The sequence below is a fragment of the Chrysochloris asiatica genome, unplaced genomic scaffold (genome assembly GCF_000296735.1).
Source record: "Chrysochloris asiatica unplaced genomic scaffold, ChrAsi1.0 scaffold00053, whole genome shotgun sequence".
Classification (NCBI taxonomy): domain Eukaryota; kingdom Metazoa; phylum Chordata; class Mammalia; order Afrosoricida; family Chrysochloridae; genus Chrysochloris; species Chrysochloris asiatica.
Genome location: NW_006408571.1, coordinates 18,100,468 through 18,122,279, shown reverse-complemented (window position 1 = coordinate 18,122,279; position 21,812 = coordinate 18,100,468). Strand labels below are relative to the sequence as shown.

At 43.6% G+C, this 21,812-nt stretch overlaps 1 protein-coding gene across 1 annotated transcript in view; it reads right to left on the bottom strand.

The window, feature by feature from the left end:
- Nucleotides 1–8,397: 8,397 nt before the first annotated feature.
- Nucleotides 8,398–21,812, bottom strand: part of COL15A1 (collagen, type XV, alpha 1) — a 73,427-nt gene continuing 60,012 nt past the window's right edge. Inside the window, exons 29-38 of the mRNA XM_006863193.1 lie at nt 21,372–21,421; nt 21,161–21,262; nt 18,990–19,134; nt 16,878–16,942; nt 15,098–15,226; nt 14,920–14,979; nt 13,889–13,954; nt 11,636–11,821; nt 10,197–10,312; nt 8,398–8,611 (exon numbers count right to left, since the gene is read on the bottom strand). Coding sequence (XP_006863255.1) covers nt 8,398–8,611; nt 10,197–10,312; nt 11,636–11,821; nt 13,889–13,954; nt 14,920–14,979; nt 15,098–15,226; nt 16,878–16,942; nt 18,990–19,134; nt 21,161–21,262; nt 21,372–21,421 — 1,133 coding nt within the window. The remainder of the gene's footprint in view (nt 8,612–10,196; nt 10,313–11,635; nt 11,822–13,888; nt 13,955–14,919; nt 14,980–15,097; nt 15,227–16,877; nt 16,943–18,989; nt 19,135–21,160; nt 21,263–21,371; nt 21,422–21,812) is intronic.

Below are 21,812 nucleotides of genomic sequence, written 5' to 3'. Positions count from 1 at the left end.
AGCCTCAGAAACCCTGTGCAGGGTCACTATGAGTCGGAACTGACTGTATGGTATTTAACTACAACAAAATAGATGTAGTAGCTCAAAAAAGGGAACAAATCTTTACAGTGAGGATCACTTCCACCCACTCGGTACACCGGGTTGGCAGGGTTGGGTAACTTAGACATTGGCTACCCAAAATGGGGGTGCTGCAAAGGCAAGAAGTGACTGGCTTACAAGCTTTCAAGAGGGAGCCTAGTTCCAGATGGGGTGGGGGAAGGTAGAATCTCCATTGAATGGTTTCCAATCTGTTGGGACGGGGCTAATGAAAGCAGATGGGGATAAGACTCTTGTGGTATAATCATTGTTATCAGGACTGACTGTGAGGGTTGAAAATGTAAAGGTAGATATTCTGTAACAAAAGGAGGGGACTGACTGATGTTGCAGTCCAGGAGGAGAGGTCCTATGACCATCAAGTGAGAAGAGCTGGAGTGAGGGGGGAACCCTATCCAGAGAAGCAGTGATGCTGGAAATGGAGGCAAGGACGACGACATGGACAGATGGAGCAGCTGGGAACACTGGACTCAGGGAGTGAGAGGGGCTGTGTGCTGACAGCCAGGGGGCGGGCCTATGGGATATACCCTTTGGTTGTTTGATGATGCATAGAGGGTATTGTAATCATTGCAATGAAATGAAATAAGATAGGATGAATGTAAAACTGATGTTCTCCCATGTAAACTTACATAATTCACACACACAAAAAAGTCTTCCTCCTAAATTTATTCCAAATCTGACTACTCCTCACCATTCCCAGTGCTTCAACCATAATTCAGGACTTCATCAATGCTCAGTGCTCAGTGAATTCACGGAAACCATTTGCCTCCGGCATGGCCTCCACAGTCTATTTGCTTTGCAGAAGACACAATGATTTTTCCAAAGCAAAAATCAGTTCATGTCCTTTTCAGCCTAATGGATCTGTTGAGAACATAATCTACACAATGGCATCTATCTCAGTAATACATAAATGGACCGTTAGTCATAGGATATGACTGTGTGTTTTTGTGAGACTCTCTTCGTGTAGATGAAAAGTAAATGCTGGTTTTCCTTTTTCTGATGATGGAAAATGTCATAATGATACACCCAATTATATAATTTACTGTCTTTAAAAAATAAATAAATAAAAGTAAGTTCATGACCCTCTCCTGCTCAAAGCCCTCTAATAGCTTCTCAGAACACTAGACATAAAGTCCAAATCCTTACCTTGGCCTTAAGAACCCACCTGATCTGCAACTGCCTACCTACCTTCCTTTCGCTCCTTCTGTCTTCTACCTTTATTCTTTTTCTAGCTCCTACCAGTCCTTCTCTGTGTCCAAACTAGGTTGGATTTCAAGGCCTTTAAATGTGCTATTCCTTTTTGGCACACTCATTCCCCAGATCTTTGCAAACTTACCTCCTTTCCATTGTTCAAATGTAACAGAATGTTGAATGGGACTTTTCCTGTTCTGGGGAATTCCAATTAAAGCCCAAGGTGAAGACAAAGAAGCTGTAAGGACACTATCTTCACAAAAGAACTGCCCACAGTGGCGTCAAACTTCCCTCCCAGGGCTTACAAAACGATGTTAAAAACTGTCCCTACCAGATGTTCTTTATCTTCCATCCCAATCTTCGTGAGATGTTTGTGATTGGGAGAAAGAGAGCAGTTAGAGTCGGATTCATCACTCTTGTGGGAAGTACAGTATTTGCGGTAAATAATGACCCTCCCCCTAAGCCAAGTATTGGAAGAAAGTCCAAGACAATCATCCATAGAAAGGAGTTCTTGAGAAAAAAGTGGATTGACATGTTATCCCAAAATTGGATCCATTTTATAATTTTCTGAGTAATGTAGAAGCAAACTGGCAGTATTTCAAAGTGGGACTAGGGCCAGAAGAGAAGTTATCTATATTTTTATTATTGGCCTGGCAATAATGGAAAAATATATAGTTTGGCTAAATGGACATTGCAGAAGGATATTGTATTGGGCTCCACAAGCCCTCCAGAGGACTCATCAGCATTTGAGTGCTTGCCACAGAGAGGCTATCAGTGGTTGTTGCTGGTGGTAGTGATCTGTGGTAGTGGTGTGCCGTGGAGTTGGTTCCAACTCATAGCGACCCTGCATAGAGTTTCCGAAGCTGTAAATCTTTATGGGAGCAGAAAGCCTTATCTTTTTTCTGCAGAACAGCTGGTAGTTTCAAACTGCTGACTTTGAGGTTAGCAGCCTGACTTGGAGTCACTATACTAGTGTTAGCTAAAGAGATAGTAGCAACTTACTGTTTTGTCCAGATGAGTAAAGAAATTTGTCTTATTTTTCCCCCTCCCACTCACCCCAACACTCTGGAGAGACCCTGAAGAAGGAGGAGGAGGAAGTTTTTAAAAATCAGTTCACACACAGTCTTTCCCAATTTCCATTTTCAGAAGTGAGGCACCCATCTCAAGGCTGAAAGATGGGAAGAGGAAGGAAGAAGACAAGATTGATATAGAGCTTGAGACTGAAGTCTTAACGGAGACTGGGTTTTCATAACCAGAAAGTCATGGAATCTTCTTGTGTCTATTCTGGGCCTGTTTGCTCTCACGATATATGTCTCACCCTCTAACCCTGCTCCACATTGGGGCTCAGGATCTGCTCCTGACAAAACGTCATGATGAGATCTGGCAGGATTCTGTATGGGTGACACTGTGGGACTTGAGGTGTCATGACCACCAGGACAGAGTGATCATGCCAGAGCCCATCTCTTCATGATTTCCCTGGCTTCTGCAGAGTTCTCAGTATACCCAGCGCTCCACTGCCAATGAAGAATTAACACAAGTCAAGTGAGTGTGGCTACAAGGGACATGCCTGAGTTCCCTTCCCCAGCAAGTAGCCACAGGTGAACAATGAGAGAACGAATCCCTGGGCAAATACAAACAACCTGAGAATATCTGAAGGAAGAAATATTAAAGAATATTTGAGGAAGGTAAAAAACTAGATCTTGGGCTAATTTCACATGGAGGAGCTCGGACTTGCAATTTACGTTGTATAAGAAACATGATGTTATTTTGCCATCACAAGTTGGGAAGATCTGAGACATGTTTTACAACTACATTATCAGCAATTATTTAGATCAACACATTTCTCAAACTGCAGTCATTTGTATGACTGGTTATTTAATATTTTTTATACTAATATACTTCTCTTTCATCTTGTCTTCTTTCTTATTCTATAACCTCCATTATATAATGTGAAATGTTTTGTCTGTTCTTCCTTGTCTCATCTTTTAACTCATAAATTTATCCTTCTGTTCTGTGTTCAGAGAGCATGTTAGCTTTCATAAATTTATCTGATAATCCACTAACTCAACTTTGAATTATATACATGCCATAGCTCTATTTTATTTCAGACAGCATGGGAACAAGTACTTTATTTTCAAGGACGATTTCTTGTTCTCCTAGAATTACATGTCATGCTTCTATTATCTCCTGAAATGTCACTGACAATACAGATTTACTTGTTTTCTATAAAAAATATTTTTAATTGAAGTCAGTTGCTCCAACTGACATGCTAGATTCCGTTTTTCAGGCTTCTGAATCTCCTTGGATGACTAGCTGGTACTTGTTATGTATTTGTTGATATTTATAAATATGAAAGTCTCTATTGAAAGGGATTGCTAGCTGTCCTGGGTGCTGTCAGCAAGTGGGTAGGTCACTGTGAGCTTTCACCCAGCTGTTCTGAGCTTACCTTTGCATCCAGCCCTGGTGGGCACAGCCATGAGGGTATCAGCGTCAGGAGAGATACATAGGCAGGCTCTGCCTCTGATGGAGCTGCTCTACACCCTACCACACCAGCTTCATATCTTCCAGAAAGCCCTCAAGGTTCTTTCTTATTTCGCAGGGGTATTGCAGATTCTTTTCTTGGTTTTAGTATTTCTATCATTTCAGTAAGATTTTGAGGTGGGGACATTAAGCTGAAACGGCTATCTTGAAATAAAATGTGATCCTGATGTAGCTGGCTCAGCAGTGCCTTGCCTACTTTCCCTCTGCCCTGACGATTGCAGTGTTGTGCTGGGAGTAGCCATCCACTGGATTCACACTCATGGTGATACATGTACAATGCATCCCTCCGTTTTCCTATCACCAGTGGTGGTACCTCTTTGTCTGAGAGCTTTCTCGGGTACCCTGAGCCCCTTCTGTCTGAACACAGCAGACATACTGGAATGCCATAGTTCTCTACTTCAGTGACTGATGGGGGTTGGTATAGAAATACCCCAGATCCCTTGTCCACTTGGAAACAAGGAGGTGCTTGTTGTATACTGGCTTCCAGGAATCCTAAGTAAGGAGTACAATCTAGTTACCCACAGTGGGAAAACCTGCCTTCCTTCTTTTTTCTCACCTTGCAAATTTTACAGAGTCCTGGTGTGGTGCTGTGAGCTAATGCATCAGACTGCAAAGTCGTTTGAACTATAAGGTTGGTGGTTCAAACTCACCAGCTTCTCCTTGGAAACCCTCTACAGGGTTGGTATGGGTCAGACTCGATGGCACTTAGCAACAACAACAACAGTTATTATATTGTGTAAAATTTTACATAGTCATTAGTATATGGAGTCCTGGTGTGGTGCTGTGGGTTAACGTACAGGACTGCAAAGTTGGTTTGATCAGAAAAGTCAATGGTTCAAGCTCAGCAGCTGCTCCTGGGAAATCCTATACAGGGTTGATATGAGTCAGAACTGACTCAACAGCACTTCACAGCAACAACAGTTCGGATGCATTCGATAATCCCATTCAACAGTTTGTTACACACACTAGTTGCAATCCCCTCAGTGAAACGACACTCTTCTCACTTCTCCATGGAGTTCCCATTTCCACTCATCCTTTTGTTCCTGCCTTCTGCGCTTTGTTCTTGGACAAATGTTGCCCTTTTGGTCTCATAGGACTGATTATCCTGAGAAGTGCATTCTTCCCTAGTGCAGTATTTACTATATAGACCTGTCTACTGTTGGGCTGAAAGTTGATTCTTGGGGGTGGGCTCAACTCTAGGCTTGAAGAGTGTCTAAGGGCCACAGTCTCAGAGGTTCCACCAGTTTCTATCAGACCAGTAAGTCTGGTCTTTTCTGAGATTTTAAATTTTGATCTACATTTTTTTTTTTTTTTTCTTTCTTTCTTTCTGTCCAGGACCTTCTATTGTGATCCAGATCAGAATGGTTCAGTGGTAACCAGGAATCATCTAGTTCTGCTTTCAGGGCAATGGAGATTAGTTCATGTAGTCCATTAGTCCTTTGGACTATTTGTTTCTTTGATTTTCTTCATTCTTCTTTGCTTCAGACAAGGAAACATTAATAATTGCATCTTAGATACCTGCTCATAAGGAAATCCTGCCAATCTTTCCCTATCTCTCTTCCCCACTCTTCTACTAAGATTTCCTGAGGTCTTGTCCCCAGAAAACTACTTGCAAATGAATCCGTTATCTCCAGGGGAGCTCCAAAGAAGACACTGAGTGCAGTTCTCTTAAGGACTCTTTCTTGTTCTCCTGGAATTACATTGCTCAGAAAATTCATCCTAGAGGATGAACTGGTGGAGAGAAGGAGGAGTTGGAGAAGAAACAGTGTGGAGAGTTGGAGGAGAGAAGCTAGAGGGCCAGAGGCCAGTCTGGCAAAGTGAGTCAGTGCCTCAGTGCCTTCAAAGACCAACACAAGCAGCAAATCAAGAGTACCCCAAAATACTTTTAAAAGATTCTGATGTTTAAAAATTCAACATAATCATGGAAATATCCAGACTTTCTTAAATGTGCTAGCACATATTTTATGTTTATTCATTATTATTATTGGGAAGAAAGACTTTGTGAGCTAGTTCCAAAAAAAATGAGACAATGAAAACCTATGGATCACTACAGAATACTGTCGGATCGCACAGTGCTGGAGGAGCAGCCTAGGTTGGAAGTGACCACATTCATGGACTGGGGCATACCAACAATTGTGGAGATGGCACAGACCTGGTCCTGCCTTGTTCTGTTGCATAATGGCAGTCACAATGGGTCAGGGCCAACTTGATGGCAACTAATGCCAACAGTGACAACAACATTATGATTATTCTAAGGAGGCATTCAGCCAGTGAATGAATGGAAAAATCTACTCAATGGGTGGTGGTATCTTTCACTTAGAGAGGGGCCACAATCCAATCTAATAACAGTAGGGATCCCTTCTGACAGGCAGGGGCACATGTCCCGTGACTGTTACTCTGATTGTCCCCCTACCTAAGTTACCTGGCACCCGGTGCTCCAAGAAGAACCCAGAGTACTCTCATACCTGATATCTTGGTAGGAGGTGGTCACCTCCTCCACCCTTCTCCCCTACACTAGCCCACCAGTGGTCCTGGGCCACGCCATCATGGGATCTGACTGAATTGAATTGAATTTTTGTTTCATGACCCCGTGAGTACCCAGCCTGTTCCTGTGGCCACTGTCCTTCACCAGCTGCCCCTTGATGGGAGTCACTCAGTGGGCAGGCTAGACCCAAACAATCCATCCCTGGGGTTTTCCAACCTATAACCCACATCATCCACGACTCATTAGAGAGACTTACCATTTTAATGTAGGAAATCCCTAGTGGAGATTCTGGGCTGTCTGCTAATTCCCTCTCTCTCTCTTTCTTTCATTTCCTTCCTACTCCAAAGTCTAGTGGGACGAATTCACTTTGCTGCATTTCCGGGCCAGCCCAGTAGAATAGGAGGAAATATCCCAGGAGGCCACGTGCCTGGTGATTATGTTTATCCCCCAGGGTCAAACCAAGAGCCAGAGAATCAGACTCCTGGAGCTGGGAAAAGGCAGAGGGCTTCCTGGAAAGATCTTGGGTACTGGAGAGACAGCTTGAGTCTGAAACCAGCCCCATCTCTCTCCAGCTGTGTGACCTGGAACACGTAACTTCCCAAGTCTCAACTTTTTATTTTCATCTGCAAAACAGAGATAAAAATACCAACTTTGCAGGATTATGATGAAAAGTAAATGAGACATACTTGTCTAATGTCTGATGTCTAATACCTTGGAATTGGCATTATAATTATTGTATTCCAACCTCCCTGAGACAAAAAGCTGACTTGCCCAAAGCCATGCACTGAGACAGTGGCAGAGTCAACATTTCCCAGTTCTGAACTCCTCTACCCACCCAATGGGGAACAACAGGTAGGAACTGAGGAGCATGATAGGAAAATCTCATTCTCCCATTATTTCCTGAGGGGCAGCACAAGTGACAAGGAGTCCCTGGGTAATGCAAACAGTTATAATCATGCAGATACCAAATGAAAGGTGGGAGGTTGGAATCTAGAGAAGGGAAGGCAAGCTGCTTCTGCAAAGTCACAGTCATGAGAGCCCTTATGGAACACAGTTCTGCTCTGCAACCCATGCGATTGTCATAAGTCAGAACTGACGCTGCAGCAACCGGTACTGGTCAACACAAGTGGCAGAGACCAACCCAGGTCAGTTCCCACATCGATGGCGTAGAATAAAGGGATGAGAGGAAGAAAGTCAACCAGAAGAAAGAGCCTGGAAAAGATTTTTATGGTCACTTACGTGGACAAAATGTCAAAGTATACAGCATGAAGATATACATTTCTCCAAAAATCCATCCCTATGGACCTTTTGGTTTCAGTAAAAGTTGCCAAATGAAAATCATAAAATCAGTGCTGGGAAGGTGGAGTCAGGGGAGGCAAGGAAAAAGTAGTAATTATGTACTGTTTTTTTTTCCCTCTGATTTCAGATAATCTGGAGTTTTGACTTTTCCAGCAAATCAGCGTTTTATAAACAGATGCCATACTATAATATGGTTGTGTAAAAATACAAAACTCCTAAAGCATGACAGCATTGATATTTTAGAGAAAGAAATTAAAGTCTGGTAATATCTGCAGATACAAATAGGATCATTGGAGCTGTTCTGTTTCTCTGTATGAACAGCAGTTGTGAACGATGGGTGTATGTTCAGGAATAAAGCACTGGGTCTGCACATAACATTTCTAAACGCTGACTTTGAAAGAAAACATGAAGGACATCTTACACTCAACAACAGTGGTGAAAAGGAGGAAATCACTTTCTGAAGGATGCAGTGGGCAGAAGGTCATGACCTTTATTTTCAACTTGCTCTTAACCTGTGTTGGGATGTGTTTGCCTCTCACTGCATGGGGTTTCCTGCAGAATCTAGCACCAGTAAATGGATTAGATTGTGTGTTTGATCTAAGTCCTTTACGTCTTCAGCTTTGAGTGTATTGAGGTATGTTTTCTTTGGTTGCTATTGTGATAAATGAGTAATTTAAAAAAAAAAAAAAAAGGTAATATTTACAACATTTAGACATTTTAAGTTTCAGTGTCAACTTTTCACATAAAGAAAACCGCAAAGTGTTTAGGAATCACCGGAGGATCGTTCATTACTTCCTGGCGTCTGTCAAGAAGCTGTTTTCGATACACAGGACAATCAGCCTACTAGCACAGCTAAATGCTTTCTGGTCCAGAACCTTCCCTGTGCTCAGTGGGGAGGCCAGTCCTGTGACGGCCATGTCCGCGGTTCGCCATGCTTCACAGTAGTTCTCCACGAGACGGATGCCATGGGGGCTGGAGCCATGCCAAACAATCTTCTGGGGCCTAAAATGTAATTTTGTTGTGTTACTTTTGAAAATGACACTTTGTGAGTTGGCATAAATCTAGGCAATCAAGGGTGAAATTCCTTTATCTCTTCATGGACTGACCCCATACCATCTCCTACCGTCATCGTTTTTTCTAACTTGTTGAACATACCTGATGTGGTGCTGTAGGATACACACTGGACTACTAACTAGCCTTTCCTAGGAAACCTGATACAGGGTCACTATGAATTGGAATCAACTCGATGGCACTAAACAGCAACATGTTCTAACCATAGCCAGCTTGTACCAAAAAGCCCAAACCTATTGCCATTAAGTTGACTTGATTTATAGTGACTCTATATAGGGTTTCTGAGACTAAATCTTCACGGGAGCAGTTCCAGCTTTCTCACGTTGAGGAGCTCTTGAGTTTGAACCACCAACTATTTTACTTAACAGCACAACGCCTAACCCACAGAACCATGGAACCCTGTTGTTTCAAATCATAACACTGTGTGGTGAATTTGAACCTTTGCTCATGAGGTCCCTAAGTCAGGAGTGGACTCTATTATTTACACACTAATGAATCTTCCACATTTTTCAAAGTCCGATAAATGGCCTCCTCCTACATGAAGCTGGAGTCCTGCTATGGCGCTGTGGGATAAAGCACTGGAGTGCAAGGTTGGTTTGAACCATGGGGTTAGCGGTTCAAGCTCACCAGCCATTCCTAGGAACCCCTTTACAGGGTCACTATGAGTCAGAACTGACTTGACAACAGCATGAAGTTGGAGTCCAGGTGTGAAACCCTGTATAAGGTTGGTATGAGTTGGAACTGACTGGCTGGCACTTAACAACAACAGTATGAAGCCTTCTTTGAGTTTTACCATCAAGTTGTTGCGTGTCGTCGGATCAATGATGACTCCTATCGACCCTGTAGGTCAGAGCAGAACTGACCCACAGGGTTTTCTAGTCTGTAATCTTTATGGAAGCAGATTGCTAGGTCTCTCCCTCGGAGCAGATGGTGGATTTGAACTGCCAATCTCACTTAGCAGCCCAGAGTTTAACCACTGTGCCATCTAAGTAAGAATGAATATTTCCTCCCTTCTCCTACCAGGCCATCTGCATCTCCATTCTACAGTACCAGGCTTAGGCTTGTAGTCTGTCTGTGCCTGTCTTTCCCTGGAAGGATAGGAGTGGGGCCCTGCCTTGAGTACACACTCAGGGAATGTTTGTCAAGTTGCTCTATTCTGGAAAACCTCACAGTTTTCAAAGAATTTGAATACAACTCACAGTTGAGGGCAACAGGGTCACCAGGAGTAGCATCACTTACCACTTAAGTGCCTCCTCACACAGATTCATTTGGCTCTCACAACAGGCCTGTGGTGTATGTGACCTTGCCCACCGTACAGGTGAAGCCGCTGAGGTTCACGCAGTGGGAGAGACCTGACCAGCGTCTCCTGGTTCCCAGGCCAGGGCTTTCTCTATGCCCCTCATCTGCCTCACTGAAGCTTTATGCTGGCAACATCCCAGAGGGTTTCCCATTGTTAGGACGTCTCCTAAAACTGTTTGCCATACCCTACATCAAAAGGGCTTTCAACTCCACTTACCAAGAAGGGTCTTCCATCACATCTCGGCCATCAAAGGAATATATTGGAATGTGAGTATTGAATTGACCTCCATTGCCAGAAAAAATTGAGTCCCAATTATTAAAAAGCACTTGGCCCTGTGGAGATAAAACACTACATTACAATCATATGAACAGCCAACAAATGGACTTAACTTTACTCATTCTTCAAAGCTCTGAGGCCACTTCACACCTAAGGCTCCAGCCCTAAACTCAGAGTCTTAGCAGCGTAGGGGTTCTGGCAGTGTGTATGGATTGATTTGAAACCCACCCTTGGTCCCTACTGGTTTGAATCTATTTCTTGAGGGTAATTTCACTCAGTAGATGTAAGTACAAGGCTCCTCTCTATTAAAAGTATGTATCAGGTCTTTATTTTATTTTTTGTATTTTCAACATTTTTATGCCTCTGTCCTGAGCTTCAAATTTGTGCCAGGCCTTGTGCCATGGTGCACTGTGGGTAACATGGAGAGGAATCTTGAATCTCTTCATTCTTTTTTATGAAGGAGCCCAGTGGATAAGTGCACAAGTGGGTGAACTGCTGGGACCGAATTGTGGGAGAGGAGATGGAAGTGCTGGTATGATGTCAGGGGGTCAGGAGGTTCATCTCAGGTTATGGGGACTAAAGATCCTCAAAGTGTCCTGGGGATCTAGTTAGTAGTCAGGACCAGGGATGTGCATGAATGGTGGCAGAACTGTCTCTCTTTTGTCTTAAAGGAATCACTGATTCCATGGTATGATCGAGGGAACCTCCACGGCCCTGGCTGGCCAGCAGACGGGGGCAGAGGACTAGCTGAAGCTTTGGCAGCTTGGATGTGCAGAGAGCACTGAATCCAGGTCAGGAAGAGTACCTGTGCCCTGGACCAAGCTTTCGACTAGGCAGGGAGACAAAGTCTAGTCTTCAGTGGCTTCTGAAAACTGGTTTCTTCCTCTGAGCTCCCATTTCCTCTACTGATAAACTGAGAGAAGGATAACTCATTTTTATTGTATTTGTATAACAGATGCTGTTATTGGGGGCCCTCCGCTTGATCCTGACTTATGTTCCTGGCCTGGAAAACTTTACACAAGTGGATTGTCAATTCTTTTCTCTGGTGGGGCCACTGGTGGGTTCGAACTGCTGGTCCTTCAGTGGACAAGTATCTTACCATTGGGAATAATGGATATAAAGTGCTTTATAAGCCAAAAAATAAAACTACATACGTGAAAAGGCTTACAAGACCATCCAAGTAGGAAGGACCAGTGTAAATATAAGAAAACTGAGGCACAGAGAGGGAGAGGGATTTGCTCCAAATCACACAGACAATCAGGGTCAGAACTGGGCTTTGAACCACCACTCTTCAGATGATGTGATGTAGTGGAAGTAACTTCTGGTTCCTGGGGTAGCCAGGGCACCCAGAAGGCAATGGGAAGAGTATTCATTTTTACCCTGAGGTTCACTATTGGAAGGCTGTATCTCTCTGCTTTCCTCACAACTGTGGAGAGGTCTTGCAAATGGGAGGATAAGAAGGCCCGGTAGGTGGACAGCAGTCCAGCAGCCCTGGCCTGCCGGAAGCACTGCAGATCAGCTCGGATGTCCCCAGAAAACGGCGTGTTCAGAGCAACCAGGTGCAGCTGGAAAATGTGAGAGAAGAGACACCGAAGTCAAAGAGGTAAAGGTAAACCCATTTCATATTCCTGATAAGGCCCCCAATTTCTTAGAATGGAAGCATTTTTGAGGCCATCTTCTTCAACCTCTACCTAATGTTGGAATGTCATTCATTGCTTGAGTGTCTCCAGTGAAAGGGAGCTCGTGGTCTCCCAGGCCCGAATGGTGCTAAATGGTAGAAATGCCTTCCTTACATTGGCTCCTTGGAGTAGCCTTGGAGCCATTAGCTTGAGACCTCTGTGTACTCTCACATCCCAGTTTCCTACACATAGTAGAGATTTTTTTTTTTTAATGTTTTATTGTGAATTATGTGATAGTTAACATGGGAGAACATTACATAGTAGAGACTTTAAGCTGGGTCCCAAGCTCCAGCTAGCTGTCTGCCTGCTGCAAGTCCCACATTCTTCCATCTCCCCAGCAGGCCTGGACAGGAGGTAAAGGTACTAAAAAGGAACAGGCATGGCAGTGTCCTTTCACATATCACACGAAGGTGGCTGGGGTCAACTCTTTTGAAAGCTGGCAGTCATATAAGATTACCCTCATATCTCTGACACCTTGTTCAGCAGCCAAAATCAAAGCCATTCCATACTTTATTTTCTTCCATACTTCCTCTCCCCAAACCCAGCCCTCTTTATTGCCCTGTCTCACCATCCTCTCTGCTGTACTCTCAGTCTGCATTTCATAACCAAGAACCACTCATCCCTCCTCCCCTGTCCTCTTACTCAACCTCATCTCAGGAGTACTGTATTTTTACACAAACAATGCACACATACATTTTGCAGCTTTCGTAACCCCCACCACATTAATTTTCTCTGCATGCTACGCACGCTATAAGCACATGCATGTTATGTAGGTGGGCACCTTAAGGTGACTTTATCTCATCAGGATAGAGCTGGGGAGGGATGATGCAGGAGCTGGGTACAAGTTGTAAGAAAAAACTTTTTTTTAGATGTCTTAAGGATAAGGAATGAGTCCCATGAGGTAGGGCAGGAGGATGTGGTGTTTTTCTTGTTTCTGCACAGCCTAAGGCCCCTCTGTAGTTCTCCGCTGCCCACTAGAAAAGGTCACAATCCTTAGCTTGGCTCCCAGGCCCTTGATGACTAACCCTTGCTGATCCTGCCTTTGCTGATCTCTGTAGACTACACTCTCTTCTCAGCCACTGGAATACTTGCAATAAATGCACAGTGCTTTTCCTTGCCTCGCCCCCCAACTCCGCCCCAGCCCTTTTACTTGGAATTCCCACAGTCCTCTTTCCATCTGGCTCACTCTGCTCTTGACTTTCCTTTAGCTCTTAGCTTAGGCCTTGGCTCCATGCAGGCTTCTGGGCCCTATCAGTGTTCACCTTGCCCAAACCACTTATCACACTGTATTGTAAGAGCACAGCCTATTTTTGGGGGTGTGGGGAGGCATGAGGGTGAGTAAAAGTATACACAGCCAAGCATACACCTTCTCTCAAGATTTTCTACATGTACAATTCAGGGACACAGGTTACATTCTTCAAGCCATGCTACTCTTTTCTTTATCCCGTCTACATAATTCTATAAACTTTATCTTAAACTCACCGCCCACTAACTGTACCATTCAACTTTCCAAGTTGCCGCTATCAATTTGATCTCATATAGATGGATCTTTCAAAGAGCACATTGCTCAAAGCAGATGTACCTTACTAATTAAATGAGCTATTTTTTTGGTTCAAAGAACACATCAGGGATTAAAATTTAAGAGATTATCTGGTGTGGTGCTGTAGGATCAGCACCACAATAGTTTCAGGGACTTATCCAGTTAATGGCTCCAGGAAGTCTGGATTTCACTGAATATTTAAAACTCTGCTCCACAATCCGCCCCTTCCCCCTTTGGCCCTCATTCTTCTATAAAATCTTTGATCAAACCATGCACACCTACCTATCTTTTGTTTGCCTCTCTCACTACTCTGAAAGCATCTGGAGGGTAGAAGCTGTGTACCAAGCACAGGGCCTAGCTCATAGTGGACAGCCAATAAGCATTTACACAGTCAATGCATAAATTGTACTTACCACAGGCCTCTCGTAATTGGCACTTAAAATAGGTGTCAGTGCAGGCTGAAACTGCTGCTGATACGGCTGTTATGTAAACGAGAAAAACACATTTTTTTGGTTTTTCAGAATACGCATCCATTTGTTCGTCAGTACACTGAGGTTCTAGTGTTGGTTTTCTAGAGAAGGTGCTGTCAGTCATTTGCCGTTGTCTTTGGGCCCCTCTTAATTGTGAGGAGCTTCTGGCTCCCAAAAGACAATTATCCTCAGAAAGGAGGGGAGATGTTCTTAAGTCTTTTAGAAGGAGCTCTGGACCAAAGAAGCAGAGGACCCACATTTTATGCTCGCTCTGTCACTTAATAGAGCAAGTTACCTTTTCAGAGCCTCAGTTTCCTCATCTGCAAACTGGGGATGATAGTACCTGCTTAGATAGTACTTTCCTTTCATTCTTAGCTTAGACCTCACCGCCATATGGGCTTCTCTGACCCATCAGTGTTGCCCTTGCCCAAAGCATTTCTCACACCTTATTGTAACGGTACAGCCCATCTTTTTTGGGGGGGGGGGAGGAGGAGAGGATGGTGGGAAGGTACACACAGTCAAGCATACTGGTCACTGTAGGACTAAACATTGACCAATGTAGGTTGCTGATGTTCTTCCCAGGCCGGGAAGTAGGAGTGCCCAGTTAAAGGTCTCTTCTGGACTGCAGGTCCATTCTGTCCTATAGGCTCGTTCTGAGTTTACACTGACTCAGTGGTTCAGCGTTTCCAATTGCCTACACCAACCAATGTTTTCACAGATAAATAAGCAGAGGCCAAGCAGGAATCCAGCTACTACACTGGAAACAACAACCTCGGCTTCCAGCTCGCCCTTGTGAGACTCTTCCAGCTTGCCCAGTCTTGTGAGACTCTTCTGTTGGCACCTGGTAATTTCTGGACTTCGACAACATCTTACAGCATGCAGAGCTGGCTGGAGGGCTTGGCACTTGAAACCAGGGGGACTCAGGAAGTGTTGACAACTGAAGGAATGAGCAGCAAAGCTGTGAAAATACTCACATTGTTGGAAAGTGCAGGGGGTGGAGGGCTGTCGGCAGGAATGGGGATCAGCTCTCCCAGCTTGAAGGAAAACAGGACAGTGAAAATGAACATCAACTGGAAATTGGAACTTCTAGGAGCAGACGATGATTTTTAGAGGGTATTGGGGGTAGTTTGTTAAAGGGCATTTAAGGATTACCTGTAATTTTTTCCAGCCGTCTCTGACGCGAATGAAAAACTCAGTGCTGTCCCTCAGGTAGATGAAGGTCCCTTCTATAACCAAATGCGCTTTCTGTAGCATATCGTCCATGGTGCTGAACGCTGTGACCTGTCCGATCATTTTAGATTTCAAACACTGCTGTTATCATTCGAGCAGTGGTACCATTTGAAAAACTGGCCCCTCTGGAAAGTCTATTAGCGCCATTCCTCACGTTTAATGAAAAGGCTTACTTATTATGCCTACAGATACCTGGAGTCCTGGTACAGCGCTGTAGGATAAGCACTGAACTGCTAACCACGAGGCCAGTGGATCAAACCTATCAGCTGCTCCTTGGAAACCCTATACCAATTGAGTAGGAACAGACTCAACTGCACTTAACAACAACAATGAAGAGATACAACTTCATCAATAGCCAAAGGGCATTCTTTCTGATAAAACAAAAACATGTATTGCTTTGAAACACAAATTATAAATTACAAATAAATAACAAATCACAATAGAAACAAAAAATTTTTTGAGTTCAGAGACACTTAACTACAGTTAATAAGCGGAGTTGTCTGTTGGGTTTTGGCATCAGCAAAATCACCAGTAAATTCTGCCACTTGCATTTGTTCAGCTGCTCAGGGACATTAACATTTTAAAATGGTGTTATCTTGTACTGTTCCTTAAACAGTCACCAAAATTGTTTTCATTTGGAAAAAAATGAAATAAAAATGAGAAATGCAAGTAAGCAAGCATACAGAGCTTCTTGTGCCTAGCTGGGTAGCCACAATATTAAATTCATGCTAGCAAATGGTGGTCTGTCAGTTCCCTATCTAGAAAACTGCTAAAGATTAGATAGTCATCTTGGCCTATCTAGAAAGAGACACAGAAGCACTAAAAAATCTAGTTGTTGACGTTAAGTGCTGTTGAGTTGGTTCCTACTCATAGTAACCCTGTGTAGGGTTTCTGAGGCGTTCACACCGCCAACCCTGTGGTTCAAATGACCTTGCGGTCCAGTGCATTATGTCACAGTAAAAGTTTAGTAACTAGCATCAAATCTCAAAAACATTCAGCCAAAAGAGGTGGAGTGTTTTCTTTTTTCATCTCAACTGAGAAAGACTCTAAGAAAGTAATTTTCAACCAGTCTTGAATGAATGACCTTGTGCGTCAAAATGGCTGAGAAATTCCCCCAAAGTGACCAGATATAAAAATTCTATTATTTGCAGGAGAATACTTTTTTTGGTAGTCAAATTTTGACTAAGCTCCAGTGAAGATAAAGTGTTCCTAGGATCCTGATCTCCTTGTGAGATACTTTTTCATCTTTTGTGCACTCTAGTATTTCCCAAGTCCTGTCCAGTGATCTGCAGAGCATCAAAGGTAAGCAACATCCCTTGGCAGAATAGAGAAGGGATGGCACGGACCAGCAAAGAACACTTGCATTTATAACTTGATGCAATATGACTGGTTCTTGTTATAGCTTAGAGGGATGGAACTTAAATCATGATTTTTTTTTTCCTGTATCTTATTACTTGGTGAGTCATCTGAATAGAACATAAATATTGCTTTCAGTATTTAAATGTTTTAGTACTACAAAATGTCTTCTCTGTTTTAATTCATAATTTAGATTTGCGTTTTAAAGGAATACATGGTTTTGTTTCCTCCCCCAATTCTGTTTTCATGGCGGTCTCATTCCAAAACAAATTGTGTGCCAGCTTGGAATATTATGGCCAAAGTTCTAAGTAAATCCACCCAAATACACATTAATACTAATACTGACCAGGTTTCTGGATCCAGGAAGCCCAGGTTGTCCTGGAGGACCAGGTGGACCTGGTAGGGCCACGGCTAAGACAAAGCAGAAAAGGGAAGTTAAATAGCAGATGAGGTGAAAATGCACAGAGGAGTATTCAGTGTCCCTCTCACGGTGCTGCCAACCATCCCATTCTGAAACCACGTCTTGGAGGCTCTGGATCCAGCATATGACTCAGGCCACATTGACTGGTTCAGGGAAGAGCTGGGGTTCTTGGCTGAAGCCCTGGATCAAGCCATGCCTAGAACTTTACAGTTTTATAAGTGAGCCAAACTCCTTTTGCTGTTGTTTGTTTAAGCCAGATGAAGTTGACTTTTCTGTCATTTGCATAGACAAGTGTCCTGACTAACACAACTTCACCTCAGAGACACCATCTGATCTCTGACAGAGGACACAGGCTGGGAAAGAGAAGGAAGGCAGGGCTGTAGGGCCAGAAGACATGAATTCAAGATGGCGGTCTATCAATTTCCATTTGTGTGATCTTGGGTAAACTCAAGCTCTTTGATCCTCAGTTTCCATAAAATACAAACAGGTATATTTGCTTCACTGGGCTGTGGTGAGAACTGAGTAAAATACAAACTAGGGATGCACTTTGCAAGTTTTACAGGACTCAACAAAGTGTTGTTAACTTTTGAAGAGTCGCAAAACACTTAAAACTCAGATCACAGTTACTGCCCTCTTCCTCAGAAAAATACACACACAAACAAATTTACAAACAATTTCAGGGAATGGCAAATCCCTGAGGACTGTCCTTGAACTCTCTAGGAGTCCAAGATTCCTCAACAAAAAGCCTTACTTTAGGCCAACAAAAAATATTACTTATAGCTACAAAGTGACCCTATAGAGGGTTTCTAAGGAGTAGCTGGTGGGTTTGAACCACCAACCTTGACATTAGCAGTCCAGTGCTTATCCTACAGAGCCATACAAGGACGCCTCTATAAAGATTATAGCCTTGAAAACTGTTATGAGACAGTTCTACTGTCCTTTAGGTTGGCTGTGAGTTTTGTTTTTGTTTATGTATTTGATCTCCTTCGACCTTTCTAATCCCCTGACTCCCTACCCATAACCCCACATTGCTCCCCCTCCCCTCACTCCACCTGCAAATTGTGAAGTTCTTGGCAGGATTTAGGATGCTTTCACAACTTCCAGAATTACCATACAGAAATGTTCAGGTCATTGTATGCAAGTCTTCAGTTACACAGGACTTGGAAATTTTATGTAGATAGTGAATATATAATGGATAAAGGCTCAAAGGATTTAGGTTTTGATTGCAGTCATGTTTAGCATTCATGACCTTGACCAAGTCTCTTAACCATCCTGAACTTCAGTGTTTTCATCCATTAAAGAGTTAGATATTAATATCCATTTTGTCCTTCCCCGTCCCAGGGTTTCTGGGAAGACAGACATGAAAGGTTTTGTAAACTGTTCATTGCTTTACATTATATGAGGGGCAATCCTTATTCACTGGAGCAAGGTGTCCTGTGTCTCCCTGCTGTAGAGTTACTACGAACTACACACATTTTCTACATCCTGATTTCATCCTGTAATGTTCCTCCACTTCCTGAACTACCTACTCATCCTTCAAGGATTCGTGGACACCTATGGTTTTATCTGCCCTAAATCTTCTATCTTTTCAGTATCAAGATCCTCATCCCTTCTCTTGGAATGTCCCCTCCCCCTCCTCTTTTACAACTATTGTTTTCAGAAGGATTCACCATGTTTTTCTGTGATCCTATTTCCGCTACCTTGTGTCAATATTATTGGTCCAAGGTTGGCCAACAGTATGCTTCATGACTTGCCTATCCCAGGGTTTTTCAAACCAAACTGAGAAAGCAGCTCAAGATTTCTACTTAATGGCACAAACTGTACGTTATAGGTAGCCTTATTTCCCACCATGCGGCAGATGTGGCCTTACAAAGTTGCCTTACAGATAGAAGCCAAGATCAGAGATGATGAGGGAGGACTCCCAGTGGGTGAGTTCTTGAGGCCTAACTGCAGGTCTGCCCGCCTCACAAACTGATTGTTCACCCCTCCTTCACATCCAGGGATAGCATGAATGAGAGAGCAGCTCACAGTACCAACCTGCTCCCAGGATAGCAGGAGGTCCTGGTGGCCCTGGAGGTCCTGGTGGTCCAGGGATGCCAGGTCTTCCAAAGCCAGGTGGCCCAGGCAGGCCAGGAGCACCTGGGGGTCCTTGGGGTCCAACGATGGGCTCCCCTTTCTGGCCCTATTAAGGCAAAGGCACAGTAATAGAGGAAAGAAAGTCCATTCCTTTAATGAGGCCCTGTGTCTGGATCTCTTGGTTAGGAAGAGTCTGCCCTCACCGCCCCGCCCCCACCCCACCCCATCCAGCTGTTCTCTCAGTTGTTCGGATTCACATCCAGCCTCACTGCCTCAATACAATGCCATCATTCTACACTCATACCCTGAGAAACACTTTTCTTTAAAAGTTACTCTTTCCTCTGATAATACATCTATGACATGTTCTTAGTAGAAAATACAGGGAAAAAAATGATAAAAGTGAAAAGATGTAGAATCAATCACTCCAAAAGAATTACTATAAACATTCTGATGATTTTTGCCTTTTTTCTTTTAAGGCTTTTCACTCAATTGAGATTGAAGTGTATACAATTTTTTGTATTCTGTCTTATTGACTTCACTTGAGTTCCCAAGCATTAAATACTCTTCACAATCAGCACTTTACCAGTGTGTTATATGCCCTTTTAGCTTGGATTAAACAATCCTCCAGATGTTTAGGCTTCTCTATAAATTCAATTCTGCTGCTCAACCAATGACTGGGCCGAAAGGCCTTACTTACATAAACTCTATTAGGAAGTGGTACAGGATGCAGGGCCAGGTGTGAATCCTGATCTTATCCCTTCTTACTCTGTGCTTAGTCAAGCTATTGACCCTCAATAAGTCTCAGATTCCCCCTCAAGAAATGGGATTACTAATGGCAACAACCTCATAGGGTTATTATGAAGATGAGACTATTCCATATTTAGTATGGAGGTAAAACACATACTTAGTATAGCGTTCAACAGTCAGTAGGAAAACGCCAGTACTTTTACAATTATGCTCAATCCTGGGCACAGCTCAAAGTGGTAGAGACTAAAGAACAGCAACTACTCAGCTTGTAGGGTGACACAGAGAGCCCTGGAGTTAAGGGGCCCTTGGGGATCATCTTGTCTAGCCTTTGTGTTTTACAGATGAAGAAACTGAGACCTAGAGAGAGGAAAGGATTGTCCTAAGGCCACGGAACAGAGTAGAGGCAGAGCTGCCAATAGACTCCTGGGTTCCCTGTCATTGCTGGTCTACCCTCATGGTTCGCTCTGAGACCAGAATTTGCAAATGGTCCCTGAGCATCCATCATTACATCACATTCTCTCAGAGGACATACTGTGATTTTCTTTCATGTGTCCCAGAGAAATCTCACATCTTACACCTAACCTATCTAAAGGCCGTTTCCTTGGTATGATGTCTGAAGGGTCAAATAAAAAAACAGGTGCCACCAAGTCTGCTCCAATTCCTGGAAACCCCATGTGTGTCATGATAAAACTGTGCCCCATAGGATTTTCAATGACTGGTTTTTCCAAAGTTAATCACCAGACGTTTCTTCTGAGACACCTCCAAGCCTTTCAAATCAAATGCTGCTGTTGCCATGGAGTTGGTTACAATTTAGCAAATTTATATGAACAGAAGGAAACACTGTCCAGTCCTGTGCCCTCCTCACTATGATTATGTTTGACTGAGCCCATTATTGCAGCCACTGTGTCAATCCATCTTGTGGGCGGTCTTTCTGTTTTCACTGACCCTCCACTTTACCGAGCACAATGTTCTCCTCTAGGGACTGGTCCCTCCTGAGGTGTCTGAAGCATGTGAAAAGTCTCCCCATCCTCTCTTCAGATTAAATAGGCCCTGTAAAAGGATCGATCTCTCCACTTCCCACTCTGCTTCTATTATGTGATGTGTTTGTTGTTTACAACGCTTTTGTGTTGGGTGGGTTTCCACTATTTACATGAACAAGGCAGGGTGGTCTATGTCTGCAGTTACCTGAGTGTATATAGCCTTGGCCAGCTCTGTTTTCCGTGGGCCTCAGCCAAGCTCCCCAGCAATGATCAAGTGTAGGGGAGAGCTGGCTGATGCCCAAATCCTGTCTCCAGCTTGTTGAACTATGACTTACCCTTGACTCTCCAACTACCTAATCTTATTGGGGCTTTCATGAAAGATGACTTGGAAGGGTCACTACTCACAACCAGTCCAGGACTTCCTGGCAGGCCTGGAGGCCCAGACACAAAGAAGTGGCCGTTAGAATCTCCTTTTTCTCCTTTGAAGCCCCTGTCTCCATTCTCTCCCTGGAAGTAGAAATATAGGCCTGTTTTAATAAGAGTAGGATGAGTTGATTTCTGACTAAACCCAAGAACCTGTGAACACTGGCCAAATGTTCAGTAGACCCATACTCACCTTCAAGCTGTCCAGAAAATGTCTCAGATAAGTTGGATCAATTGGAGGACCTAAAAAAGAAATGTTCAAAAAATTCAGTCATAATTTCCGAAACTGAAAAGTAAATAAACGCCTCCCAGTTGGCAGTCAGTTACATCCTAGGGACGTGAACTAAGTTTGTCTTACTGAGTTAAAACTGGCTTGGTTTTAGTCCCCAGATTCTACTTCTAAGGTTTGAAGAACAGCAACTATTCGGCAGCCAGTTCCCACAGCTCTTGTGAGAAGCATCGTTTCCACAGATCTAGAACTACAACAGACAACAGACTCCTGGTGTGGCGCTGTAGGCTCAGCAATGGACTACGAACCACAAGGCCGGCAGTTCAAACCCACCAGCTGCTCTTCAGGAATCCGATACAGGGTCATCTGAGTTGGAACTGACTCGATGGCACTTAACAACACCAA